At 36.5% G+C, this 26,129-nt stretch overlaps 7 protein-coding genes, 1 long non-coding RNA gene and 2 other non-coding genes across 14 annotated transcripts; 8 read left to right on the top strand and 2 right to left on the bottom strand.

Annotated features, from left to right (window-relative positions):
• Positions 1 to 51: 51 nt before the first annotated feature.
• Positions 52 to 132, bottom strand: TRNAL-CAG (transfer RNA leucine (anticodon CAG)). Its single transcript has one exon. It is a non-coding gene; the product is annotated as a tRNA-Leu (tRNA).
• A 116-nt stretch (positions 133 to 248) lies between these two features.
• On the top strand, positions 249 to 3,412 carry LOC111009070 (transcription regulator/ zinc ion binding protein). Of its 2 annotated transcripts, none has more exons than XM_022282004.2 (4): positions 249 to 488; positions 1,779 to 2,459; positions 2,550 to 2,648; positions 2,845 to 3,412. In XM_022282004.2, exons 1-4 carry the CDS (start codon positions 339 to 341, stop codon positions 3,202 to 3,204), a joined length of 1,290 nt encoding a protein of 429 aa, XP_022137696.1. In that variant the 5' UTR covers positions 249 to 338; the 3' UTR covers positions 3,205 to 3,412. The 2 variants fall into 2 exon arrangements, with proteins under 2 accessions (XP_022137696.1, XP_087977794.1); XM_088121668.1 differs by having other exon boundaries at positions 433 to 546.
• A 136-nt stretch (positions 3,413 to 3,548) lies between these two features.
• Positions 3,549 to 3,629, top strand: TRNAL-AAG (transfer RNA leucine (anticodon AAG)). Its single transcript has one exon. It is a non-coding gene; the product is annotated as a tRNA-Leu (tRNA).
• Positions 3,630 to 3,917: 288 nt separating this feature from the next.
• Positions 3,918 to 6,082, top strand: LOC111008924 (protein PHYTOCHROME KINASE SUBSTRATE 1-like). The gene has a single exon (XM_022281802.2). The coding sequence runs from the start codon at positions 4,556 to 4,558 to the stop codon at positions 5,843 to 5,845; it is 1,290 nt and encodes a 429-aa protein (XP_022137494.1). The 5' UTR covers positions 3,918 to 4,555; the 3' UTR covers positions 5,846 to 6,082.
• A 581-nt stretch (positions 6,083 to 6,663) lies between these two features.
• On the bottom strand, positions 6,664 to 7,472 carry LOC148212606 (uncharacterized). The gene is made up of 3 exons (XR_015789933.1): positions 7,418 to 7,472; positions 7,107 to 7,303; positions 6,664 to 7,008 (listed from the first exon to the last, which is right to left on the bottom strand). It is a non-coding gene; the product is annotated as an uncharacterized LOC148212606 (long non-coding RNA).
• A 1,961-nt stretch (positions 7,473 to 9,433) lies between these two features.
• Positions 9,434 to 14,566, top strand: NRP1 (NAP1-related protein 1). 4 transcript variants are annotated; one of them, XM_088121987.1, is made up of 10 exons: positions 9,434 to 9,653; positions 10,243 to 10,365; positions 10,462 to 10,512; positions 10,684 to 10,755; positions 10,924 to 11,037; positions 11,123 to 11,184; positions 13,090 to 13,147; positions 13,381 to 13,437; positions 13,565 to 13,628; positions 14,110 to 14,566. In XM_088121987.1, exons 1-9 carry the CDS (start codon positions 9,525 to 9,527, stop codon positions 13,589 to 13,591), a joined length of 693 nt encoding a protein of 230 aa, XP_087978113.1. In that variant the 5' UTR covers positions 9,434 to 9,524; the 3' UTR covers positions 13,592 to 13,628; positions 14,110 to 14,566. The 4 variants fall into 4 exon arrangements, with proteins under 4 accessions (XP_087978113.1, XP_087978111.1, XP_087978112.1 ...); XM_088121985.1 differs by having other exon boundaries at positions 13,584 to 13,628; positions 14,107 to 14,566; XM_022281955.2 differs by having other exon boundaries at positions 9,435 to 9,653; positions 13,584 to 13,628.
• Positions 14,567 to 15,459: 893 nt separating this feature from the next.
• Positions 15,460 to 17,034, top strand: LOC111009081 (flavonol synthase/flavanone 3-hydroxylase-like). Its single transcript, XM_022282017.2, has 3 exons — positions 15,460 to 15,956; positions 16,038 to 16,359; positions 16,439 to 17,034. The coding sequence occupies exons 1-3, from the start codon at positions 15,610 to 15,612 to the stop codon at positions 16,703 to 16,705; spliced, it is 936 nt and encodes a 311-aa protein (XP_022137709.1). The 5' UTR covers positions 15,460 to 15,609; the 3' UTR covers positions 16,706 to 17,034.
• Positions 17,035 to 18,074: 1,040 nt separating this feature from the next.
• Positions 18,075 to 20,070, top strand: LOC111008638 (1-aminocyclopropane-1-carboxylate oxidase-like). Its single transcript, XM_022281384.2, has 4 exons — positions 18,075 to 18,611; positions 19,222 to 19,338; positions 19,445 to 19,649; positions 19,727 to 20,070. The coding sequence occupies exons 1-4, from the start codon at positions 18,250 to 18,252 to the stop codon at positions 19,994 to 19,996; spliced, it is 954 nt and encodes a 317-aa protein (XP_022137076.1). The 5' UTR covers positions 18,075 to 18,249; the 3' UTR covers positions 19,997 to 20,070.
• A 206-nt stretch (positions 20,071 to 20,276) lies between these two features.
• On the top strand, positions 20,277 to 22,125 carry LOC111008639 (transcription factor TCP15). The gene is made up of 2 exons (XM_022281385.2): positions 20,277 to 21,159; positions 21,582 to 22,125. The coding sequence occupies exons 1-2, from the start codon at positions 20,712 to 20,714 to the stop codon at positions 21,995 to 21,997; spliced, it is 864 nt and encodes a 287-aa protein (XP_022137077.1). The 5' UTR covers positions 20,277 to 20,711; the 3' UTR covers positions 21,998 to 22,125.
• A 2,053-nt stretch (positions 22,126 to 24,178) lies between these two features.
• On the top strand, positions 24,179 to 26,119 carry LOC111008847 (HVA22-like protein a). Its single transcript, XM_022281688.2, has 5 exons — positions 24,179 to 24,982; positions 25,131 to 25,157; positions 25,269 to 25,391; positions 25,477 to 25,714; positions 25,822 to 26,119. The coding sequence occupies exons 1-5, from the start codon at positions 24,921 to 24,923 to the stop codon at positions 25,882 to 25,884; spliced, it is 513 nt and encodes a 170-aa protein (XP_022137380.1). The 5' UTR covers positions 24,179 to 24,920; the 3' UTR covers positions 25,885 to 26,119.
• Positions 26,120 to 26,129: the final 10 nt, after the last annotated feature.

Genomic DNA, 26,129 nt, shown 5'->3' on the forward strand with positions numbered 1-26,129 from the left:
AGGTCGTAAGAGATGATGCACACTTGCAGACACGTGAAGTAAAAATTAAAATGTCAAGAATGGGATTCGAACCCATGCCCTTTCGGACCAGTACCTGAAACTGGCGCCTTAGACCAACTCGGCCATCTTGACGTCATGTTTCACAGAGTATTTTTTTTATGTAATCACAACGTAAGTAATCTTTTTCGACCCACGTGCGGCTTATGCACGTGGCAAGATCTTAAATGCGTCTGCACCAAATAACCGATTACCAGTGGTCGCTCACGCTCGCGCTCTCATAGTTTTCGAGGCTTGAAGCCTGCCCGATTAGTCGATTGGGCTCTCGTCGGAGAGAGAGAATGGCGACGTCCGGAGAGTGGCTGGAGAAGGCGTTGGACGATCTCTGCCAGAAGATGGAAATTGGTTGGGGCCTGGACAAGGATATGATTTCGGGCTTGGTCTCGTATTGTGAGCTCGCCCAACCACAAGACGCTAAAGAGTATCTTGATGTAAATGTCTTCTCTCGGCTCTCTCTCTTTCAATAATTTGAACCATATATGCCTTTCTGTAAGTTTCGTGACTGATTTTAGGTATTGTTGATGAGTTTGGAGTGTCTTGGCTTGGTCCTAAAATTTGCCTCGAGAACTTTATTATGGAGCTCTTATTTGAATGATGTGAAATTATGACGTTTAGATCAGAAAAGTAAAAGTATTGACTATTAGCCAATTTATCTGGTTACACGCTTGGATTCCCGAATGAAGGTTTTCGATAATCTCAGGCTTTCTACTGAAATGGCGTTTAACGGTTCCTCGGAGGGATAGATTGCTTCAATGAAAGTCAATTTTCTGCATTTGATCTGTTTGGAATTCTGTGATAGAGAAAAGTGAATTTCGTTCCTTGTTTCTTGATAGTGATGATATTAAGAAATATATGTTAGTTCATGATATTTGAGAATTATTCGTTCTTTCATGGTGAGTGAAGAGAAAAAGTATCACCATTTCTTTTCCTCGGGATATTTATTTATTTATTTATTTTGAGTTCAATGGGGATTTGAAACTCTGATTAAAGATATATGTCCTAACCAATTGAGTTATCCTGGTAAAATATTGCTTGCTATAAAACTAATAACATTTTGAGTTTTGTATTTGTACAAATTCAGAGGGAAGGATAGTTGTCTTCCTTCGTAGATAAGGTCTTCAAAGACCTTATGTGATCTTTGATGCATGCATGCTTTCAAGAAAAAATAACCTTCTTAGGTGAAACCGAAAATAAGGTCTTTAAGGTAACCTTCTGAGCTTGTCTTAAATGTTATCCAAAGTCACTCCTGCACCCCGTCAAAAGAAGAATGAAGTTTTTGAGACTCTCTCCCCATTATTTCTCTCTAACCATTCGTACATGTAAATATAAATTTGTATGTAGGCTTGTTTGGTAGTGAAAATGACTTTTGACGACGTTAGATCTTCCACATATACGGTCCTTACCCCACCCTCCACATCATTTTTCTGTATTTATGTAGTAACTGATGACTGCAGGATTCATATTAAAGAAATAAGAACTCGTGATTACAAGATTTGAGTTGTTGGGCTGGGTACTGTTCTTGCATTGGCATATAAATTGAGGGGTTCCTTGTAATTTGTAAACATCGTGGTTTTAGTTGCTTGTTCCACTTAAAATACGGTTAAGGGAAAAAGGAGAGATGCAAGTTAATTATCTGATTATTGGAACGCCACTTATCTTTTAACATGAATTTGTGGTCAATCTTTGAGAAGTTTGAACTCTTTGGATTCACTTTTATGCAGAACATCATAGGTCAGGAATTTGGGAAAAGTGTGATAGATGAGTATTTGCGGTTGCGAGGTCACTCTGACCTCTGCAGCAAAACGTCAGATGTTCCAACTTCAAAATTACATGCCTATGTCAAGCCACCTTCTCATGAAGGTTCTTTCAGTGGATCCAAGAAACCTGTTAAGACACCAAAAACCATTTCTATCTCCAGTAAAGAGGTAGAACCAAAGAAGATTACAGGCTCTAGTAATGTGGAAAACCAAGATCCATCTGACAGTCGCAACTCATCGTCTGGTAGAGGAAATCAGAGTTATTCCAAAAAGAAGAAGGCTACCAAAGTTGTTTCTCTGGCTGAAGCTGCCAAAGGATCGATTGTGTTCCAGCAAGGAAAACCATGTTCATGTCAAGCTCGTCGTCATAGACTAGTGAGCAATTGTTTATCATGTGGCAAGATTGTATGTGAACAAGAGGGAGAAGGGCCATGCAGTTTTTGTGGTTCCCTTGTGCTGCGCGAAGGGAGCACGTATGCTGGTATGGATGGAGGTTTTACCCCGCTTTCAGATGCTGAAGCAGCAGCTGAAGCTTATGCAAAAAGGTTAGTTGAATATGACAGAAACTCTGCTGCAAGGACATCTGTAATTGATGACCAAAGTGATTATTACCAGATTGAGGGCAACAGCTGGTTGTCCAACGAGGTATGCGAACTTCTTGCAGCATCAGTAACTGATACACTATCTAATTTCGTATTAAAATTTGACTTGCAAATGTATCCTTTTTTGTTTCAGGAAAAGGAGCTTTTGAGAAAGAAGCAAGAGGAGATTGAAGAAGCAGAGCGAGCTAAACGAAACAAAGTGGTTGTAACCTTTGACTTGGTTGGCCGCAAGGTAATACATCATTTTTGTTTTACTATTGACCAAGTATTTTCTTCCAAATAACCAACCCTTCAACAACATATGGATAGATCTAGACCATCCCTTACCCTGAAATACATTATTTGAAAGCTAGCTTCTCCAGGTTCCATCGGCATTTTGTTGATGCTTAAGGATAGACCATCGCTAATGATTTTTTTATCTTCTGTAGGTTCTTTTGAATGAAGACGATGCTTCTGAACTCGAATCACATAACAATATCTTGCGGCCATTGGATGAAAGAGAAGTGAACCGGATTAAACCAAACCCAACTCTTCAAATACATCCTGTCTTTTTAGATCCAGGCCCCAGAGAGAAATCCACCAAAGGCAGAAATCCAAACAAAGCCGTAAGCAAAGGCATTTGCCTGGAAATTACTGGGAGGGTGCAGCACGAGAGCAATGAATTTAAGAATTTTATTGTGGAAAATGAGACGGAAACGTCTTTCAATAGGAAAGCTTGGCAGGGGCCTTCTGTGAATCACAGGCAGCAATTGCAGGACAATTACGAATGTTCTTTAGATGCCCGTTGAAGCACAACAAACTTAACAGGCTTATATTCAAGGATGCTACTAGCTAATCTCTTTGTAAAACATTTCACTAGAGAGTTTTCTCTTTTGCTAGTCCTTAGGCCTCATGTATTTTGTTCCGTTTCCTGTAAGAAGAATGAAGTTCATGCTTTTGAGATAGCCGCATTTTACATCTTTTATTATATATACACAACAATATTTGGAAGTTCAAGACACCAGTACAAAGTTCTATTGTCTATCTAAGCTACTTTTGAACACTGCGGGAATTTGAAAAATCGTGTGGATTCGAGAAAGGCGGCTACTTTTGTATAGATATAATTTATTTCTACAAGATAATCAACAACAACGTGGAGATGGCCGAGTTGGTCTAAGGCGCCAGATTAAGGTTCTGGTCCGAAAGGGCGTGGGTTCAAATCCCACTCTCCACAATTTTTCCTTTTTCCCTTTTCCTTTTTTTGAAGGTCTGTAATCTGCCATTTGTAATATTCTGATGATAACAATAAAATAATAGTAAGGCCATCAAAAGCTGGTTTGTTTTCTTTCTGTCATTGGAAAAAATTAAACATTTCATTCTGTTTTTCTTCCCAACGTCTATAAGCAGATGTTTCAAAAACAAGAGTCATAAACTAGAGGTAATTTATTTCCCTACGATCTTCCATATTTTCCCAGCTGAACAAAAAAGGGGGAAAAGTGACAATAATTTAACGCCTCTGCAATTCTTGGAAAATAAAACAGCATGTATCATGTGGGGTTTTAAGCATATAATTGAAGACTCAGACAACTGACTTTTAAATTTTTCGGTTGATAATTTTAACAATGATATGGATTTCCATGTATAATAGTGGTTCTGTTTATAAAAGCTCATCTGAAACAGTTGGAGAAAGCTTCTAGTTTACAGAACCATATCTGCTCTGATTAATGATTAATAAGGTGTTGATGAAAGTCAAATCAAGCTGCCAATCGAACTCTTTCAAGTAGGACCCTTCTTCGTTTTTGTTTTTGTTTTTTTTTTCTCTCTTTTGGGTGTCAAGGATCTAATCCTTTGAAGCCTACTTAAGTTGGAACTGGCTTCCAACTTGCCACGCTATCTCCAAACCTTCTTTGCCTTAATCAGTTACTTTCTTTCCCATATTTTTTACTTCTTCAAAGCCCGTCTTTGCTCCAAAATCTCCCAATAACTTCTATACATCCTCCACACTGGTCTTTGTCCATCATTCTGTACTTGTTTCTTTTTCGTTTCTGCTCTTCCAACCAGCTTCTCTGATCTCCTTCATTCTCTGCTCTCTCCTGGTCCTCAGATTCTGTTTTTTTACACTCCTCTTGAACCATCAACATCCTTCAGGTTTCAATCACTATGGGAAGTGAATGCAAAACCCATCTTGCCAATGCCTTGATCTCTTCATATCTTGCATCAAATGAAGACAATATCGTACAGAACAATCCTGTGAAGTCTGAACAGCAGCAACTGCCTTCTGCTGTCTGCTCAAACCAGAAGACTGTGTGTTCCAAAAACATGAAGAAGGCGGGTGTAGAAGATGAGATTGGAGTGTTCAGAGCTGAAAGGTACTACGGCATGAAATTGGAATATCATGACAACACGAGAGTTGTTGAGAATTGTGGTAGCAACCAAGTAAAGAAGAAAGAACACCGACCTGATTTGCAGTATAGGAGACAAAAGAGCAGATCAGGAACTCCAAGTGTGTCTTCTGAATCAAGTTGGAATAGCCAAGCTGCTTTGTTTCCAAGTTTCTTGAGAAATTCGTCCCACAACATCCAAAACAAGACAAAAGGAAGAAGCCTGTTGGTCAACCTTACCTGCAACAGGTCTTGTTCTGATAAAAAATCCATTCTTGTCCATAGGAATTTGCATGAGCAAAGAGGATTACAAGGGAGTGATGTCAGAAAAGAAGCTTCTAGGAATGAACAAAATCCTGCCATCTCGAATGGTAGAATGAAGTTTCAAACAGCTACTTTGGTGAAACACAAACTAAAAATTTCAAATTCTGGTGGGTCAACTAGAGAAGAAGAGTTGGTGTTTCCAATCTCTAGCTCTCAGTTGCAAAATTTTGCAAAGATCAAAGATGAAGATCCAAGAAAATCCATTGAAGTATTTGGCTCAAACAAGTTGGATAAGAAAGACTTAGTGGCTAAGAATCTAGAGAGGAAGCTGTCTGTTCTAAAATGGGATGCCATTCCAAAAGCCAAGGCCACACAAACTGCTCCAAGAGGTGATCAATTGAATGAAGACATAGCGAGCGATGCGAGTTCTGATCTGTTTGAGATCGAGAACATATGCGGAAGCAATGGAAAGCCATTTACGAGGCAGACTTCAGATGTTATATCAAGCTCCACGACAGCTTATGAGCCAAGTGAAGCCAGCATTGAATGGAGTGCAGTCACAGCCAGTGCAGCTGATTTCTCATCTGTTGCAGACTATGAAGAAAAGAAGGTCACAGCCAAAATTAAAACCATAGAAGACAAGGATTTGCAAAAAAGCCACCCCAGTGGACTGTTAGGGTGTAGGAGTCAGAAGGCAGTCAGCATAGCTGGAACTGCCTACAGAAACATTGAGAAGTTGAATTCTGATTCTAGACGTTTCCCAAGATTGGACTCAACCATAGTTGCTAGTAAAGCAACAGGCTGAGATTAGATTAATGTGGAAGATTATGATTCCTCTATCAACAAAATTATGTTTATGCTTGCAGAAACTGCCATTATCACAGTGTTAAATAGCATTACTATTTCTGTGAATGTGCAGTAGAATTGGAACATGTCAAATGGGAGACTGGGATTTGTCAATCATGATGATTAGATTTACATTAAAAAAAAAAAAACTTGATTGTCTTACTTTCTATTTTTCACCCTTTTAGTCTATGTATAATAATGGATAATAAGCACATGATCTAGTCTTCAAAATGCGACAATCTTGATTGCAAAGTCAGTAAGGTAAGACCGTAAGAGAGGAACATTCACTGAGAAACAAACTTCTGAGTTACTGTGTTCTGGTTTTTTGTTCATGATTCATTGATGCACAGTTATTTTGGTCTTCCATGATTCGTTTTTTAGTTGTAGAACTGAGAGATACTTTTGGAAAACACGGCCATGGCCTTTTAAGTTGGCCATGTAGCTTCATTATTTTTTAAAAAAACAAAGGAAAAACAAAGGCCCTACAGGTAATGCGTGCCTAACAAAGCAACACAAGCGTTGAAATTATGTCCCTAACTGCTGCCTATTGCTTCAAGATGTGTGTCGTTAAGCTTTACATATACATCCGACAGGACAGGATTGTTATGTCTGTATGATTTGGCAATTACAATATATTTCACCAGTAAATCTGGTTTGGACTTTATTTCCAAGTGGGAAAAACCCCATAAGATTTTTCTTTTTTGCTTTATAAAAAAATATCAAGAGATCTAGAAACAAGCACAATGAGAAATGACAGTTAACTCTCCATTTGGTGTTAATCGATCTTCAAACTCTCACAAATTCTTGAACAAATGAAGAAACCCAGTTGCGAAAATAAACAGAGCAAATGACAAGAATGGCCTTTAGGGACAATGCCCTCGTGACTTGTAACATCAAAATTCAAGAAAAACAACCATGTATTTATGTTTGGAGGGTAAGAAAATTTCAATGAGTAGTGGAAATTTTCAGGTAAGAGAGAGAGAGAGAAAAAGGAAAATAGAAGCTGGAGCAAGTTGGGTTGGGAGCATTAAATTCTGCAACCATCTCACTGCCATGGTGGAACCCATTGGTCTTTTCCTTCCCTTTCACTCAACAGAAACTGGGTTGGAAATCTAGTAAACACTGCATCCACAAGATTTGGGCAAATCCATATAATCAAACAGCAAATAAAACTATTGGATAATAACTAAACATATACTGTACAACTTTACAAACATTACCTGAAAAGCTATATGTCCAAGGCCATATGGCAGGCATGAAAAGATTGATCCATTGTTGGCTTGTTTGGATAACAAAATAAAATTCATCCAACTGCAGCTTCCAACACTTTCTGGAACATTAAAACTTACTGCATCTCTAACCATTAGTGGGCAGAGCTATTGCAGAAGCATTGTTTATGGATGAATGACAGCACTTACTGAAACAAAATTAGGAACTCAGGGTTGGTCCATGGAGAATATGTCATGTTTGCCACTGAAGCAGCAAGTTACTGTATATAAACAAAAATATGTATGCATGTATGGAAATTTACATGTGTTGGATGCTAACACAGTTGCCAAGCAAGAACATGTCATATAACCTCAAAGTTTCATCTGCAAAACTAGCACAGGGAAATGAGAGTTTTATAAACCCATTACCCATGTGCATGATGTGACAAAGAAGTAATACAAAAAAGTAGGTAAAATAAGTTATAAATGCACATGAGAGAGAGAGAGAGAAAATTGGAGCCTCTTGTTGGTGGAATAACAAAATTGTAGGGCATGGTCCATGGAAGGAATGTTGTGAAGGGGACCAAATTGAAGGTTGGATTAATATCACATCTGTAAGCTAAACTAAAAGGCATGTAGACAGTGATTAGTAGCTTCATTTGAACCATTTAGAATGGAAGGCCATTGAAGTCTTTAGCTTTGCCTCCCTTCCCTCTCCCCTTCATGTTTAAATTTCAAACTTTTTAAATTATATATTAATCAATCAACCATACATATTTTAAAGTTTATTTAATAAGTATATACAATTATTAGTGATAGTTGGAAGGAAAATGAATAACAACTTGTCTTGTCTCTGTCTGATAACACAACTTATCAGCTAGAGTGGCTCATAAGTTTGGAATTTTAGTCTAAAGTTTAACTTTATTTTTCAAATACCCATATTAGTAGCTACCCAAATATAGGGTATGGGCTCTGAAGTTTCAAACAGGATCCAATAAACAATGGAGTTGGGCTTCAGAGAGAGCCTGTAACTGTGGTCTCTGGTCCCTTTGACAATCTCAAATTATATGAATAAGATAGGGTATTCACTGTACAATTTGACATATAGCATAAGCAATCTATAATTATACAAATAAAATTTTGTCTTGTCCTAATAACATTTTAATGTGACTAACCTCTGAGAGATGCTACAAACAGTATTATTTAGACACTTATGCAAATACATTAAGTGAATGTATCATAGACGACAGTGTAACAATATAAAACTTAACTAAATTTATTGAGAGATATTATAAGATTATATCCCAATCTTGAATTAAATGTGTTTTACTATTTGCCAATACAAGCTTTGCTAATTAGTGATTGACATTTGTTTTGTTTTTGATCAATAGGTAACGAATTCGAATCTTCCATCCCACTTATTACCAATATATATATATAGTTGTCGTAATAGAAATAATTTTTTTCGGTGATCCTACAACATTTGATGTCGGGAAACACATAAAATTTATTAATTCCTAAGTTAGGGTAGCCATTACGGGGTTTGAACTCATTTCTCTTAATTAATCCTAACTCTTTTAGACTAATGAACCACTCATGATGATTATATTAAAACAATTGATTTTTTGTTTTTGTTTTTTCTAAAGGAAATTATTGTATTAAGTCATAAACAATATATAAAATAATCAATCATTTAAGACATTGTGGTATTATATTTCTGTTAAAAGAAAAAATAATACTAAAATTACCATTTTAATTTTATTGGGAAAAAAATAAAATCCTTAATTATTATTATCAACCCCAAGGTTTATACGAGTAAAATTAAACTAGAAGATTAATGGATCGAACTTAAACTAAAGTCCTTCAAATGATACTAATAAGGGATCGAAATCCACGTTGGACTTGTATCACATGAATGATACAAGTTAATAATCTAAATTGATAAAAAAAAGTTAAAAGTTGGAATCTCCACTCTGTTCAATTAAATAAGGAAAATCTTTAAGTAGTATTGCTTAAATTATTTCTCGAATAATAATAACATTTAAAGTTTTAAAATTTACATAATTTTACAAATTGCCCGACCCGCCAAAATTCCCACCATCATAATCATAATTCATAAATCATACCCGCTTATAAAATTATTAAACTGAATCTCATTAGGGAAAATAAAAAAGGAGAGGGAAATATTGAGCATTGGTCAAAGGTCAACATAATTTCGTGGTACATGTGATTAGGTGGCAGGAGATGATTGGTGGAAAGCAATGGAGCGTAGATTCTGTTATTGGAGGAGATTTGAGCTCCCAAAACCCTAAGTTAAGTATAAGTTGTGTGGTGTGTGTCATTGACAATCTTCTCATTCCCCAACGAAGAGAGCGCCAGGGTTTTAGTTTTACACCTCTCTCTCTTCCCCATTGCTCATTGCTCTTCAAGATGGTCGCTGACAAGGGCAAGAAGGCCAAGCTCCCCGAAAAGGGGGAAGACGACAATTCCGAGGTCATCGACGAGAAACTCGTTCTCTCCATCGAGAAGTTGCAGGAAATTCAAGACGAGCTCGAGAAGGTACTAATTCAACGCCTCTTTGCTCCCTTCCCTCCATCATTCTTTCTCCTATTTTCTTCCCTTTTCTTTTCTTGCCACCCCTCTGTTCACTTAACTCAATTGGTGCTTCAGAATTTTCTTTTACTTTAATTGTTACCGAAAGCTTAAAGCTTGTTTCTAGAATGCCAATGCTTGACGTTTGATTCCTTCGCCTCCTCTTGGGAAATCTGATTCTGCCTTCTTATATTCATTAACCATGCCTGGCGTTGTTCGCTGTGTGTGTTATGATTTGATTTTCCTTCTACATTCTACAGGTTTGCTGACCATTAGCCTGAACTAATGCCTGGATAAAATGAGTTTTGATTTATGTTCGTCTTGATTTACTCCCTATATATGCATTACTTGCCGCAAGTTCAGTGTTCTTGCGACCCAATGGTTATAATGTTTACTGGAACTGTTGGTTGGGTGTTTCTGTTTGTTTCTGTTCCTGTACATGGTTCTAAGTGGTGTAGAAGGATGTTATCTTATGGATAGGGCGTGTAGTTAGTTTTATGCTATCGTTGCTAGACTATGATTAATTTTATTTTGCAATAATTTGTGTTTCTTCCAGATCAATGAGGAGGCCAGTGATAGAGTCTTGGAAGTGGAGCAGAAGTACAATGAGATACGAAAGCCTGTTTATGATAAGCGGAATGACATTATCAAATCAATTCCTGATTTCTGGCTAACAGCTGTTAGTGATATCCTCTCAAATCTGACATCTTTGAATTGGTAATGAACTTCTTGTCATGCTGAAGAATTTGATAACTGATTCTTTCTCAACGTGCAGTTCTTGAGTCATCCTGCTCTTTGTGAACTTTTGACTGAAGAGGATCAAAAGGTTCAGTTTCTCTCTTCTTTTCATTGTTCTGTTTTCAAAATTGTAAATGAAATTGTCAGTAAAATGGTGGATTATTTTTGTGAAACTGATTTTAAGCTCTCATACTTTGGTTAAAGAATCATAAGCTCATAGATGTCCATTAGACGCTGATTATTCTTTCTTCTTCGATAGATATTCAAACATCTCACCTCCCTAGAAGTGGAAGATTTTAAAGATGTCAAATCGGGTTACTCGATTACTTTTGTGAGTTTGAATCATTCCTCTAGCTTGGTCCTTTTCTGTTTTTTTGCTTCATTTTGCTTTAACTTTTCATATTGTGGATCTCTTGCCGTTTTGTTCCTTACATTATATTTCAGTTTTTTCAACCAATAAACGTCTTAAAGAGTCTTTGTTGTTTCTTTGATTCTACAGAACTTCAACTCCAACCCTTATTTTGAAGATACAAAGCTGACGAAGACCTTCACCTTTCTTGATGAAGGAACAAGAAAAATTAATGCCACGTCGATCAAATGGAAAGATGGAATGGTGAGAAATTTTGTGTGGATTAATACTCATATTAGTTAGTGAAGTTATTTTCACTAATTTTTTGCCCTACTTCATGTATCTGAAGGGTTTACCTAATGGGTTTAATCATGAGAAGAAAGGGAACAAACGGCCTCAGACTGAGGAAAGGTTGGTTGTTAAAACCTGTTTAACTATGATCTCCATTTAGAGTATTTATTTTATTGATCTCATGGTTATTTATGAAAGCACTGTTACTGTACTGTCTAATTTATGCAAATTCATATGTATACAAACTCGTATGAAGTTATGAGGAAAGAACCGCCATCCATATTAGCTATCTGAGTCGAATCTCATGTAATACTAGATTGCAACCAGTGTTGTAAAAGGCTGATCTTTCGAGGCATTTTACTGCAAAAAAGTGAAGGGAAACTTTTGAGGTGAAATGACTCATGCGCCTCAATTTACTAAATGTTACTTCCCTAGTCTATATTTGGTTGGAAATTTCCTTAATCCTTGGTCAAACATGACTCTACTTTAAATTTTTGGGTGTAACCAGAATCGAATTGACTGAATTACTTATTGATAACACATTTCTAGCATTTCTTAAAAATAATTTAACAGTTAGGAGAGCATATAATCTTTTGAAAACATGTAGAGAAAAGGAAGAAAGGGAACGGTTAAGAAAACAGCCCAATGAGGGTAAAACCCAATATCAAGAACACGAGCTAACTGAAAAAGTTAACTGAGAAAAAAAAAACAAGGTTCAATCCATGATGCAACAAAATAGTATGAAAAGAGACAGAAGACTATTAAAATGTTTTAAAAAACTTGAGAGGAAAAGAAATGTTCAAATTGCTGGCAGAGGGGATAAGTGATAGCTGAAGTTCAAATTTGTTGGAGATGGGGGAAATCACAGACTGAGCTTTAGAAAGGAACGATTAAAATAATGGAAGATCCAATATTTAAAAATTGTGTTAAGAATGACTGGAAAAGTGGAAACAACACAGAGAGAATAGTGGGAGGGTGAAATTTATATTATACTAATAGTTTTGACAGCATGCTATTTTCTCTTCTTTCTTCCCCTATCCAATTATTTTTTACCTGACTCCAGATTCCATGGACATCAAAAGATACAAGGATTTGAGTTGATAAAAAGAAGGCAAATGACCACAGAGATTTAGGCTCTGAAAAATGAGATGGTTCATGAAGTGTGTGCCTCAATTCTTTTTCTAGCACCTCATTCCAAAGCTTGCCTTAAGGCTAAGGTCACAAATGCAGATTAAGACAAAGATCACAAGTTTGTTTCACATTTTTTCTTCTGCGATATCCGGATCTTTTTGAAATGTCTCGTGATGGGGGAAGGACAACCTTTTTGTTGGGTAATAATACATCAGTTTGAATGATTCATAGTTTACTTTTTTTGGTGGTTGGAGATAGACATTCTTTTCTTATTTCTGAGTACTGAAGCTTAGCTATATTACCACTTACATTGGTTAGTAGTTCCGGAGAATTTGAACTGGAATTTACTTTCCTGTGAAAAGGATTTTATAACCTTTTGGAGTATGTATTAAAAATCTTCAAAATGGAAGGAGAATGCTAGAAAGGTTTTGTCGCTCACTTGAATATTAAGTATAAGTATGTGAGAGTCCTAGTAGGGATAGTTTGGAAATATTATTAGTATATTAGTGAGGGGTATTATGGTAATTAGTTAGGGGTGAGTTCTTATAAATGGAAGTAGTAGGAAGGGAAGGAGATCTTTGGGAATAGTATTTTGGTGAAGAACTTAGCATGGTTTGTGGGAGAGAGATAGCCCTCTCGAAAGGCTATTGGCTATTGATACTGTAACTATCTCGTTGGTATTGCAATATAGTTATCTTGGTTCGTTTAGTGTATTCGGATACCTAACAAAGTATTAGTCTGATGTCATAGTTATAATCTTATTATCGATGAATGCATTGATAAGTGGCATACCTCTTGTTCAAAAAATGAAGAAAATGCCTTGAAGTTCTTTTTACTAAGTTCTCGAATCGCATGACCTCACTGGTAGTGCACTTTTTCCTGTTTTGGGTGCAGCTTTTTTAGTTGGTTTAGCGATACAGAACAGAAAGACATCGACGACTTTCATGATGAGGTAAGATGAAATTATTTTGCATGCTCCTTCAGATCACCGCCCCTATTAAAAGGTCTTTAATTGAATATGGCTTTTGCATCTCTGAATCAGGGTAGCATCATGGTATTAGATTACATTTCTCAAAAAAAAAATGAAAAGAGAAAAATCCTTTCCAATTCAAAAAATAGGAAAACCATGATCATTTCGAGGACTGTCCCTTCACTTCAATTTTTTTTGAAATTCTCTTTGTGCAGGTTGCAGAAATTATCAAGGAGGATTTATGGCCTAATCCACTATCTTACTTCCATAATGTATGTTTCTTTCTGCATCGTTGGTTTTCGATTTTTCTTTTTGGATAGGATTTGGTTTTCCATTTTTCAACGCACAAGCTGAAATTGTACTTGATTAAACGTTTGCAACATGTTTATTCTATAACAGTTACTGCACTGTGATACAGGAGGCTGATGAAGACGAATTGGAGGAAGAAGAATCTAATGAAGAGGTGAAGAAAATTTATTTTACGGGCCTCTTTCTTTTGCGTGTTTGTTTCTCCATTGTCATCTTCTTCATCAAGATCATAACTCATGTTCCGGTCTTATCGAACTTTTGATGAGAAATATTTGGGCCCATACACATGAAAGGACCCCTAAAGTAAGATCACGATGACTATGGTGCACAGCAAGGGGGGGAGGGGGGGGGGGTGGTGTCAGTTTCTTTTTGCCAATTGAGTTCTACTTGCCGTCAAATGAAATTATTTATCTTCTGAAGCCAACAGGGGGAAGAGAGAGAGAGAGCTCGTTGCTTATAGAACTCTGTTATTGAATTTTACTTTTTGCTAATTGAGTTCTACTTGCCGTCAAATGAAATTATTTATCTTCTGAAGCCAACAGGGGAAGAGAGAGAGCTTATAGAACTCTGTTATTGAATTTTTTAACTGCTGGCAAATTAGCACCTTATTGTATTTTGTTCATTTCTATTAGCAGGGAAAGGAAGATGATGACTCTGAAGAGGATGATGATGAGCAAGATGATGACAATGATGTGGGTGATGATGATGATGAAGATGATGAGTAGAATAGTGAAGTTTCCATCACTCCAAATGGCTCGTTTCTGTAATAGTTACTTGGGTATCAGGTGGTAAAGGAGAATGTTGATCGTTTCTTTTGGTAGCCTTCTTCCAATGGGTCTATATGGTAGGGTAACGGTCTGTAAGTTCAGTTGGTCAGGCATTTAGACTCGACTCTACTTCCTCCCTAAGAGCCCGTTCGTTTTTCTTCTTCGCCGTTGCCTAAATTACTCTCTAATACATAGATTGTTGAGGATATTGTGGTTTTAATTTTATGTTTCGTTCTAATGCTAACATTGGAGAAAGTATTTTGGTGTGTAAAGTTATTTGGATTCCCCTTTAATATGAATATGCTATTAATTGTTGTTTTACAAAGCGCCACAGCTAAAGGTGACTTTAATTTTCTGTTTTTCCCATGGCTGCTGTTCCTGAACCAGAGCCAGAGCAATTATTTAGTGCACCAACACCTTCTAAGTTCCTCCATACTAAAATTTGCTTCAGAGTTGTTTGTCAGATCCATCGATTGATACAAAATTATTTTCTGTAGAGTTCAGGCGTCAGGTTTTGAATCTCAAGGCACTGGAGTCTGGAGAGAGGGGGGTGAGGTTCAGGCATCAACTTTTGAATCTCAAGACAAAGTTTGATCAATCAACTCTAAACATTACAAATTAAATGATGGAATGGATATTTTTTAGAAAATTGAAATTAAAAAACTTGTGAGAGTTGCGTAGATTCCGCATATTGTCTTTAAAGAAAAGTAAAAAAAAAAAAAGTGTGAGAGGTCCCCCAGCCAGAAAGGGGAAGAAAACAAAAGATAAAACAACCGAGAGCAGTTTCCTCGAGATGGAGAAATAAGAAAGTAAACGCATTCGAAGGATGGAAAATCTAACCGATACGATGGCATTGGCATCTTACACTTGTATAGAAACTCTCTATCGCATCTAAAAGACATGCAAAATTCATATTGCTTTTTTGGTCGATATTCAAGGATTTCATCTATCCGTTAAATTTGGGACATGTTTCAATTCTTATACTTTTGTAATAACTTAGCATAGTGTCAAAGTAAGAGTAAGAGGTTTCGAGTTCATGTTATTATGATTTTATATCAGACGTTACACCTCGAGATGGCAAAGTTCAAGTATCAAATAGGAAAGTACCCCAAGTTTTTTTTGTTCCCAAGACTTTTTAAGTATGTAATTAAAGAGGCTGAAAACGTTATGGGAAAAATTTTTATTACACAAAAGCTAAATTAGCAGGATGAAACAAAACTTCCAAAAACTCTCTTAAATTACCCAGGTCCAAGGCATGCATTCCAACTGTGTCATTTTCCTTACTTGACAGGTTTTTATTTGGCAACAGCACCATTATAAGAATCAAAGCTCTGCCACTTCCCTTTGAAACTGATCCAGTTCTTTGAAATGGCCATCCCAACTGTGGATCTTTCTCTGTTTTGTAGAGAAGGCGATGATGAAGGCAAGAAGAAGGCGTTTGAAACCATAACCGAAGCCTGCTCCAGCTATGGCTTCTTTCAAATCGTGAACCATGGCGTACCCATTGAATTTCTCAGTGGAGCTCTGGAACTGTCCAGAACTTTTTTCCAATACCCAGATGATGTAAAGCTCAAATATAGCTCCAAGCCTGGCGCTCCCCTTCTCGCTGGTTTCAACAAGCAGAAGGACAAATGTGTGGACAAGAATGAGTATGTTCTTGTTTTTCCTCCTGGATCCGCCTACAACATCTACCCCCAAGAACCACCACAATTCAAGTAAGCAACTTTTTATTGTCTATTTATCAGTCATTTGATTGAAAAAAAGGGCAATTTCAATTTGTTTTGGGTGTGGTTCAGGGAAGTGCTGGAAGAGATGTTCTTGAAACTAAGCAAAGTGTGCTTGCTTCTAGAGAGCATTGTAAACGATTGTTTGGGTCTTCCTCCTGGTTTCCTCAAACAATACAACGATAACAGAACCTGGGATTTCATGACTAATCTCTACTACTTCCCTGCTGCTGGAGACAATGAAAATGGACTCACTCACCATGAAGATGGAAACTGCATCACCTTAGTTATCCAGGATGCAGCTGGAGGGCTTCAAGTCCGCAAAAATGGAGAATGGATTCCAGTTACCCCTGTCCAAGGAGCTATAGTAGTCAACATTGGAGATGTTATTCAGGTAAATTGTATAATGGTATCAACTAATTTCTCCAAAACTTGCATGTAATCAAGAATATTTATGTTTTGATGAATTTAAGGTGTTGAGCAACAAGAAATTCAAGAGTGCAACACACAGAGTGGTGAGGCAAAAGGGAAAAGAGAGATTCTCTTATGCATTCTTCCACAACTTGCATGGGGACAAGTGGGTTGAACCACTGCCACATTTCACCAAACAGATTGGAGAGAAGCCTAAATACAGAGGATTTGAGTTCAAAGAATACCAAGCCTTGAGACTCAAGAACAAAACCCATCCACCTTCCAGAGTTGAGGATGAGATCCACATCACACACTATGAAATCAGTTGATAAATATCATATAGCCAATATGATCTATCTCAAGCCATCGAGAAAAATAGTGTACCAGCACTTTCTCCTGCTGTCTGTTCTGTTGCTTTTACCGTCTTGTACTTGAGAGTGTCGTTTAAGGTCACATGTTGTTGTAGTGTGTTTTCCATTTCATCATCCGACATCCTGCAGTCTTTACATTAGAAATCTAATAAGGGAAAAAAATAGTGCTTTGTCCTGCGCGCTACAACAAATTTTCCTGGTTTAGGTGCTCCAATTTCGCTCGCTACTATTACAGGAATCATTTTTGCTTTCTTTTCTTCTGATTACTAAGATGTTTCAGTTTGCCAGATTGTCTCTTGCCTGCCTTATTACATTGTTGCTACACGCATAATAACCGTTGGATGCATGTTAAAAAATCTATATTACTTTTGTTACAATGCGGTGACTCTCTCATACCAGCTACATGGTGGATAAGCTTCCAATAATTACTCGTGTTACGCAGAATCTCTAACTTTGGCCCAATGACTATTACATAAACCTGTTGGAATAAATGCATATAGGTAGGTGCATCTTCAGAGTTGTATCTTTTCACACTTATGAAGTGTGTTCTTTCACATCCCTGAGTTGTCTTTATTTCACATCAATGTTGGGTTGTGTTCTTCCTTCATATAGGCTGTGTATGTCTGTTCATTTTGAATTAAAAATGGTAACAAACTTATAGGATAAGTATCATGACTATTTAATTAGTCTATATATATATATTCCTCTCTTTCATGCACATTGATTTCAACTTTTCAAAAGTTTCTCCTTCAATCCCCATGTATAACAAAACCTTTGTCATTTTTGTAGAATGTAGAACATTAATTTTCAACTTCATTATTTCACTCTGTTTTACAAGAACATTTATTCAACAAATGATTCACTCATTATTTTATTTTATGTTGAAAAGAATATCAAGTGGAATCAAAATAATAGTGGCATGTTCCCTCTCCAATGATATAATTACAAAAGATTAATTAATTAGATACATATGCATGTATATCCTAAACTCCCACATTTGTTTTTGATAGATCGTCTCCCACATATACAATTAGAGATAAGAATATTGAGAAATGTAAGTTGAAGTTTGACGATAATAACAAAGTGAAGTGTCACAAATATTATACAATCATATATATTTATAATTTTTCTCTACTACTTGCTAAACAAGTGGACTACCACGACATAAATTAAACTAGGCGGCGGCATAATAATTTTGGCTGCATCAAAAAAAACAGCCAACAAGTGTCTTTTTTCTAATAAACTTTGATTGAAAAAGAAATATCCCTAAGGGCGACTAATTTTGCCTTTACCATTCTTGAAAAATTAACGGACAGTCTCTACTTTTGCAATTCTTCCTTTTTGATTTTCAAATATTCAAGGGTGGTTAGCACAGTATTGACAGATAAGAAGTCAAGTATTTTCCTTCCTCTAATTAAAAGCTCACAAGAGTCTCACACCCCTACTTCAAATCAAAACATCAAAATCAAAAGAGAGAAAGTACTATTAAGTTCGAAGTGAAAATGGAGAACTCGAGAATTCCGACGGCGGATCTTTCTCCATTTTTGAGAAAAGAAGATGAAGATGAAGATGGAAGGAAGAAGGCGAGTGAGATTATTGGAAAAGCATGTTTGGAGTATGGATTCTTCCAGGTGGTGAACCATGGGGTGCCTGTTGAGCTTATGAAGAAAGCACTTTTGGTATCTAAGGAGTTTTTTGGTTACCCTTTGGAAAGAAAGCTTGAGGCCAGCCCTCTTCCCGGCGCACCACTGCCGGCGGGATATGGCCGCCAGCCGGAGCAATCTCCCGATAAGAACGAGTTCCTTATGATGTTTCCACCTGATTCAACCTTCAATGTCTTCCCCACCAATCCTCAATCCTTTAGGTTTTTCTTTAATATAATCTTCTCCTTCTCTAAGTTTAATTTCAATCTAACACTTTCTTTGTTCAGAGAATAAGCATGATGATATATATATATCTTGTTTGCTAATACAAGTAGCTTTGATATATTTGAAATGGTTTTTTAAATTCAGTCTCTGTCATTGTTTAAAAGTTTTCAATTTGGTCTTTTTTTTTTTTTTAACATATTTCAATTATACCATTACATTATTCTTATTATGTAGGCATAAACTTGGAAGGCTGGAGAAATTGGATCACCTAAACTAAGTTGAATTTTTTACCGCCTTATTATAGCTATAAATTTGGAGGAGAAATTAGAAACTTTATCCTTAAGTGGTCTAATTCAACTCACAAAATATTATGTTATTCTAAATTTATCATCAGTTAATTTTAGAACTTTTTAAATAATTGAGATTAAATTGAAAAAACACCTAATACATTATGGAATAAAATATATATAAAGAATTTATGACAAATATAAAAGGACTAAATGGAAAAAACAGCATGCACAATATACTTAGAACTCTTTTCTTCTTAGTATTTTCATACAAAGAAGACTGAACTGTTATGTGTTCTTCATCACTTGAGGATTGCAGCGAAGTTGTAAAGGAGCTATTCTCATACTTTGTGAAGACGGCTTCAATAGTAGAAAGTATCATAAACGACTGCTTGGGTCTTCCTCCAAACTTCCTCACTGAATACAATAACGACAGGTATATTCAATTGAACACAACATTTAATTGACCCATACTTAAAGAGTTTCTATAATCTTCTTCTAATTATTCATTAAGTTGATTGTTAATTCTGTTTAACAAATAGGAAGTGGGATCTGATGTCCGCATTCAGATACCCTCCTGCAACTGAGCTGGAAAACGTTGGACTTAGAGAGCATAAGGATGTTAACTGCATTACTTTTGTGTTCCAAGATGAAGTTGGAGGCCTCGAGCTCAAACGAGACGGCCGTTGGGTCCCGATCACTCCCGATCCCACCACCCTTGTTGTCAATGTAGGAGATGTCATTCAGGTAGTAATTAATATATTTGGTAACTGTTTCTTGTTTCTTGTTCTCTTTTTTGACTCGTACGTCTTGTATTGGCATAGGTACTGAGCAACGATAGGTGCAGGAGCGCGAGTCACAGGGTGGTGAGGCAGGCATGCAAAGAGCGTCATTCATATGCGTTCTTCTACAACATTGGAGGAGACAAGTGGGTGGAGCCATTGGCAGAGTTCACAAGGGAGATTAAAGAGCCACCAAAATACAGAGGCTTCATCTACAAGGACTACCTTCAATTAAGAATGAGAAACAAAACCCATCCTCCCTCTAAGCCTCAAGATGTCATCAATATAACTTATTATTCAACTTCCACCTGATTATCTCTCTTGATCCCCATATATTGTTCTTCCTCTTCAAACCCCATCAATAATACAATAATCTTTAATCAGTACGTAATGTTTTGCTCTATTAATTGAATATAATTCCTCTCTCTCTTTGATAAATTGCAATTACTGGGTGTGACTGAAACAAAGTTACCGCGCCAAATAAAATGGGAAAAGGGAGACCCACATAAAATAAAAAAAAAAAAGTTAAAGAGATCAGCAAAGAGACAGCACTTTCCAATTGAGCAGCTTATCATCTTTAGGACAAATTTATCATAAAACAACTACTTCAAGTAAAACCCACCTGATATATATTATTATTATTCTAAACTAACTTGAACTTATATATTCATACAATCACTAATGACTAAACCCTTTGTTGTTGAAAGTTGAGAGTTAGTCAGTTGTTTTGAGGTGAGGTTGAGCCCCACACTGTCTCTATAAATTGCATCATAAAAAGCCCATTTCACGTGGATTCTGAACCAATGGGACAGTACCACCCACAATAATATCAACCCTATAATTCACTCCCCCACTCCCCACTGATCTCCACTCATCAATATATATACATTTCTACTCCCATTCCAACCAACATCTAAAACGTAACCCTCCCTCTTCACCATTTCCCATTTCTTCCCTTTTTTTTCTCTCTAAAATTATTGAGCCCAACCCACCATAGATCCAGAAAAACATCAGCTAAATTATAGTCATGGAACAAGGAAGTTATGAGCAGCTTCACTATCAACAGAACCACCACCGTTCAACCACTTTTCCTCTCCAGCTGTTAGAGAAGAAGGAATACGATTCTCATTCTCAGCTGGAGCCGGAACTTCTGGCTGAGACTTCGAAGAAGCCCTCTTCAAAGAGGACCACCACCAAAGACCGCCACACTAAAGTCGACGGTCGTGGCCGCCGCACCCGAATGCCTGCTCTTTGTGCTGCCAGAGTTTTCCAGCTCACCCGCGAGCTCGGCCACAAATCCGACGGGGAGACCATCGAGTGGCTCCTTCAGCAGGCCGAGCCCGCCGTGATCGCCGCCACGGGTACCGGCACCATACCTGCAAACTTCAACTCTCTCAATACGTCGCTAAGAAGGTCCGCCACAAGCATCTCTTTGCCATCCCAACTAAGATCCTCGTCTTACTATCATCCGGGAGGTAAACACATATTATACGTGTATTTGACAACTAATATAGTATACAATTAATTGGTTTCAGTTATACCTATAGCATTTCCAACGGAGTTAGAAAGGCTAACAAAGAGTACTATTTTTCTACATTTTCTCACATTGGATATAGAAAAATTAGGGCAAGAAGTTGAAAAATGATGGACAACTATCTTATGTGTATGATCATAAATAGAGAAGGTTAGTCTTCGCCGGTAAGGTTCCAAGTACTTTCGATGGAAAGTTGAGATTAAACCAAGAGAAGATACCTGATTCGTAATGATCAGATCTTATTTTCATCACCAATACAAAACTAACCAGTAATTAGTTTTTATAAAAAAATTTATCAAATATTTAACAGTGGTAACGATAAGATTTCTCCGTATTAATAAAATATTTTTAAAATGAGTTCAGTGATACCGTTCAACTCTCAATTACCAATAAATATGGGTGAGATGACGCAAGCAAAAGAGGATCACTTGGGCGGCCAAGATCCACACCGTCAAATGGGGAGCTATTTGCTGCAGCCCAGCGCAGGAGCAGGGGCGAATATTCCGGCGAACTTTTGGATGCTTTCCGACGGAAACTCCGCCGAGTCTTTGTGGAGGCTTCCAATTATTCCATCGCTCAATAATCAAGACGGAACAGCCTCCGGCTCCGGCGGATTGCGTTTAACGAATCTGGCCGGTGGTCCACTGACGCTGCTGCCGGGGAAGCCTTTGGCATTGGGCCCCACTGACGGCGGAACGATCATCAACCAAGCACACTTAAATATATACGCCGCTCAAAACCCGCCGCAGGGAGCGCTGCCGGACACCGGCGTCTCGTGATCGGAAACTATTTTCCTTTTTCATATATGACGTGAGAGAGGTTAGACTTTAGAGAGATGCTTCTTTTTATTTCTCATATATATATAAACTTTATTATTAGATTACTATTAATTTCTAAATTATTGTCCCATTTCTCTTTCAATATTACACGGAGTACAAAAAAATAAAATAAATTCATAATGATTTTTAAATATTTGGACTTCATAAATTGCGTTTGCGTTTCTTTGTAAATTTATTCCCAAGACGTTTTTTTTTTAATTCATTGACACAAAAATATAACAAATTAAAGAGGTGAGAGGTATATTATATATCGAGGTTAAATACATCATTATATCAATGTTTTATTAAAATTTTATTTCCATTATATATACAATTTAAACATACTATCATTCACCTAATTTTTTTTTATTACAATAAATGATGGCTTTAACTATTAAGTTATTCTTAGTTTTAATTTAATAATATTAGCTTCTTACTTATTTCATCTTTGTCTTTAAACTTTTGAATATTCTATCTTTAGTTACGTTTTTCAACCTTACATTAACAACTATGTTACTTTTCTAATAAATTATTTAACAAGAATCCTTAAACATAAGTATTATATTATTTATTTACCTACATATTTGCAACAAGAGTTATTTGAAGCTACATGTAATAGATTAAGTGTTCTCAAACAAGATTATTGCTTCATGATTAATAAAAATTTTATGACTAAACTGGTTTTAATGTAAAATTTAAGAACTTAAAACCAAACATTTGGCAAACTTCACCGTGGTTAAACACATATACCTTTTCCTTAAGGTTACATCAACTTAAAAGAAAACAAACCTTTGAAAGTTGTGAAGGTAAATAGAATATTTAAAACTGTAGAGAAAAAATAAAATAAGTTTATAAAATAATATTTTTAGGATTAAATTTCATTTTAATATTTGATTTCAGTTCTTAGACTTAAAATATCTATTTTAGTCATAAAACTTAAAATATCGTAATTTGATCATTTGTTATTATTTTGTCATCTAATTCTATTCGGTCACCCAATACTTAATTTAGCTAACTTAGCTTTGTGTCTTTAAGAGGAGAAAAACATACTTAGAAGTCTCACTATCCTTTGTTAAATTCAAAATTATGGTAAGGACCAAAATAGTTACATTTTAAAAATTTAAAGATTAAAATATACATTTTGAAAGTTGACGGACGAAAATGAAATAATCTAGTTTAATGATTAAAATTATATTTAAACATATATGTCCTAATAAGTTTAAAACGTTTACGATTAAGCATATTGATAGCAATAATGCAATAATACTGTTATCATTATAAATTAATATGGAGAATAAGCAAAATACCTTTAATTGATAAACTACGTTCATGTTTGCTTTAATTAACCTTTGTTCTATAATCTTTTTAGTACGACCAATAAGGGTTGGGGATATTCGAACGACTCATAACCTCCCGGTTAGAGACCTCGAAACTCATGTTGGAATAAAATAAAATGTGGTATAAAGATTTGAATTTCTAATCTTAAGGGAAAGGAGAGTAGACATTTTAGCTCAACTATGCATAGGTTTGGGATATTCAATTTAGTATCCTTCTAAACTTAAGTAATTGTTTGTTATTTTTTAATTATTATTTCATTCTTGTACCCTCGATATCCCTTTGCCTTCCAATGGAATAGCAATATGTTTGTATCTCAATTACTCTTTCTAACACCATTTTATATTAATAATTGACAAAACCCTGTCCAAATATATATTCATTTGTTTGACAAACACCGGTTTTAACCAAAATACAATTACCCTACGTGGATAAAATTCTTTTTTTAGTACAACAAGAGATAGACGATTCAAACTCACGATCTCTTAAAGGTAGGAGATTCAAATTCATGATCTCTTGATTACAGATGTCAATTACCGCTAGATTCATATGGAGACATTCTTAAAAACTCTCGAATTCCGTTTCTAATATTGTCATTTATTCTTAAGAGGAGAGTGTAGAGTACTAATAGATGATGAAGGGTGCAGACTGCAGTGTGAAAGTTTTTGATTGTTTGAATAATATTGTGAGTTTGAGGAATGGCTCCAAAATCTCTCCTTTTTACTGCATCAATCAATTATTCAAATATGCAATGGTGGGATCGTGGTGTTGCGTCCACACCTTATCCCTTGCGGGTTTTACTCACCTGACTCTGTCCCCACATGCCTTCACCTTCATCTTCATCTTCATCTTCATCTTCATCGCGTTCATTAATGCCGTTTCCCTTAACCAATTCTCCTGTAAACCCCTCTTTTTCCTTCGATCAGAATCTCCACAGAAAGTAAACCACCCTCCAGTGGGGCATTGGAACCACAGAGCAAAACCCAAACCCCACATAATATGCAATGTTCTGCGCCAAAAGGACACCTCCAACTTTACAGATTCAACACGTTTCGAGGAACCCCAATTACCATTAAGTGTCAAACTCTGTAATTTTCCCAACTTGCATCCCGACAAAATACTTGCTTTGCTTCCCACCTTAGCCTCCTCCTCGACAACCCCTATTGTGTTCCTCAGACCTCTCAGTCCCAGTACGATGATACTCATCCCTGCCTTCCCCCTCCCCCCATTCTCACTTTTTTCCCTTTTTTATTTTTAAGTATCTTAATCTGATTAGACTTTTGATTTTGCTAATTGGGCTTTTCATTACCCTTCCTTTCCACCGACTCCATCCTTGGAATTGGAATTGATTCCTCTGCTTTTTTCTCTTTTCAATTTTCCCGATGACACTTGCCACTCTTTATTGTTTAACACGCACACAGCTTCACCGCTTCTCCAGCTTAAGATCTAAAACAGAACACATTTGGAAGAACGGTTTCTCTCTCCCTTCTTCGTTTTGGGATTCTGGGTTTTTAAATTTGAAGACCATTGATATATATTAAGCCAAAAGATGGGGTCTGGGGCTGGTAATTTCTTTAAAGTTGTTCTTAGAAACTTCGACGTTCTTGCCGGGTATCTCTCTGACTCTCTCTACTTCCTTTTTCCTCGATTAGTTTCTGGTTAATCATCTCAAGCAGTAGAAAGAACCCATAATAGGAAATTAGTTGCTTGTTAATGTTCAAGGATATTGATTGATACATTGGCGTGATTTGATTTGCAGGCCACTTGTCGGACTTGTCTATCCTCTGTAAGTTTCTTTCTTCGCTCTTATATTTCAAAAATAGTTGTTGACTGAACTACTGAATTCGATCTTTTTGGATTTTGGGTTTTGGGTTTTTTTTGTTTTTATTTTTTGCAGATATGCCTCAATCAGAGCCATCGAGACCAAATCCCCCACCGACGATCAGCAATGGCTTACTTATTGGGTTTTGCACTCCATGATTACTCTCTTCGAGCTGACCTTCTCCAAGGTTCTTGAATGGTAGGCATTTAGGAGCTTCTGCTTTCATAACTGCTTCGAGTTTCATCTACCCACTGAAAGTTTCTGAGGTAATATTTCATGGCAGGATCCCCATATGGCCATATGCGAAGCTGGTTCTGCTCTGTTGGTTGTCGGGCTTCAACGGAGCTGCGCATGTGTACGAGCATTATCTAAGACCTCTAATGGTGAACCAGCAGAAAGTGAACGTTTGGTATGTTCCAAAGGGAAAGGACCCTTTGAACAAGCGCGAGGACATTATCACTGCTGCAGAGAAGTACATCCAGGAGCATGGAACTGGAGAACTTCAATACATGCTTGACAATGTGAGGATTTTTTATATGCTTCTCCCTTCAGTTCACTCAGTTAGCTCATTGTGCTTGCCTAAACTGAAGCATTTCTTCTTCTTCTTCTTCTTCTTCTTCTTCTACAGGCCGAAGTGCACAGGAGAAATGGCAGCAACTATTATGGTTATGCTGAGGAGTATGAATACTAAAACGGATGCTTACTACTTAGACTGAAATAAGAGTGGGAACTCAACCAAGGCTGAAAGTTTTCTTTTTTACTTTTTGGGTCTGTGAAAAACTAGGTTCTAGGTTTTTTTTCATTATTGTAGATGAACGTTTAAGTTAGGGTTATCCAACTTGTACTTTTTTTTTTCTTTTTTTTGTTTGTAATATCAAAGCGCATACAAGTAAAAATCAACAGAATTGGTCAAACTTTGCAGATAACCTGAAAATT

The sequence above is a fragment of the Momordica charantia genome (assembly GCF_013281855.1).
Source record: "Momordica charantia cultivar OHB3-1 chromosome 3 unlocalized genomic scaffold, Mcharantia_2.0 BLBB01000003.1, whole genome shotgun sequence".
NCBI classification, from domain to species: domain Eukaryota; kingdom Viridiplantae; phylum Streptophyta; class Magnoliopsida; order Cucurbitales; family Cucurbitaceae; genus Momordica; species Momordica charantia.

Bases quoted from the DNA above. Each gene is read 5' to 3' on its own strand.
- LOC111009070 (XM_022282004.2), top strand. From the start codon at position 339: ATGGCGACGTCCGGAGAGTGGCTGGAGAAGGCGTTGGACGATCTCTGC. The intron at 2,460-2,549 runs GTATGCGAACTT...TTTTTGTTTCAG, and splicing joins ACAGCTGGTTGTCCAACGAG to GAAAAGGAGCTTTTGAGAAA. The intron at 2,649-2,844 runs GTAATACATCAT...TATCTTCTGTAG, and splicing joins TTGACTTGGTTGGCCGCAAG to GTTCTTTTGAATGAAGACGA.
- LOC111008924 (XM_022281802.2), top strand. From the start codon at position 4,556: ATGGGAAGTGAATGCAAAACCCATCTTGCCAATGCCTTGATCTCTTCA.
- NRP1 (XM_088121985.1), top strand. From the start codon at position 9,525: ATGGTCGCTGACAAGGGCAAGAAGGCCAAGCTCCCCGAAAAGGGGGAA. The intron at 9,654-10,242 runs GTACTAATTCAA...TGTTTCTTCCAG, and splicing joins TTCAAGACGAGCTCGAGAAG to ATCAATGAGGAGGCCAGTGA. The intron at 13,148-13,380 runs GTAAGATGAAAT...CTCTTTGTGCAG, and splicing joins TCGACGACTTTCATGATGAG to GTTGCAGAAATTATCAAGGA.
- LOC111009081 (XM_022282017.2), top strand. From the start codon at position 15,610: ATGGCCATCCCAACTGTGGATCTTTCTCTGTTTTGTAGAGAAGGCGAT. The intron at 15,957-16,037 runs GTAAGCAACTTT...GGTGTGGTTCAG, and splicing joins CAAGAACCACCACAATTCAA to GGAAGTGCTGGAAGAGATGT. The intron at 16,360-16,438 runs GTAAATTGTATA...GATGAATTTAAG, and splicing joins ACATTGGAGATGTTATTCAG to GTGTTGAGCAACAAGAAATT.
- LOC111008638 (XM_022281384.2), top strand. From the start codon at position 18,250: ATGGAGAACTCGAGAATTCCGACGGCGGATCTTTCTCCATTTTTGAGA. The intron at 19,339-19,444 runs GTATATTCAATT...TTTAACAAATAG, and splicing joins ACTGAATACAATAACGACAG to GAAGTGGGATCTGATGTCCG. The intron at 19,650-19,726 runs GTAGTAATTAAT...GTATTGGCATAG, and splicing joins ATGTAGGAGATGTCATTCAG to GTACTGAGCAACGATAGGTG.
- LOC111008639 (XM_022281385.2), top strand. From the start codon at position 20,712: ATGGAACAAGGAAGTTATGAGCAGCTTCACTATCAACAGAACCACCAC. The intron at 21,160-21,581 runs GTAAACACATAT...AAATGAGTTCAG, and splicing joins GTCTTACTATCATCCGGGAG to TGATACCGTTCAACTCTCAA.
- LOC111008847 (XM_022281688.2), top strand. From the start codon at position 24,921: ATGGGGTCTGGGGCTGGTAATTTCTTTAAAGTTGTTCTTAGAAACTTC. The intron at 24,983-25,130 runs GTATCTCTCTGA...TTTGATTTGCAG, and splicing joins AACTTCGACGTTCTTGCCGG to GCCACTTGTCGGACTTGTCT. The intron at 25,715-25,821 runs GTGAGGATTTTT...CTTCTTCTACAG, and splicing joins TTCAATACATGCTTGACAAT to GCCGAAGTGCACAGGAGAAA.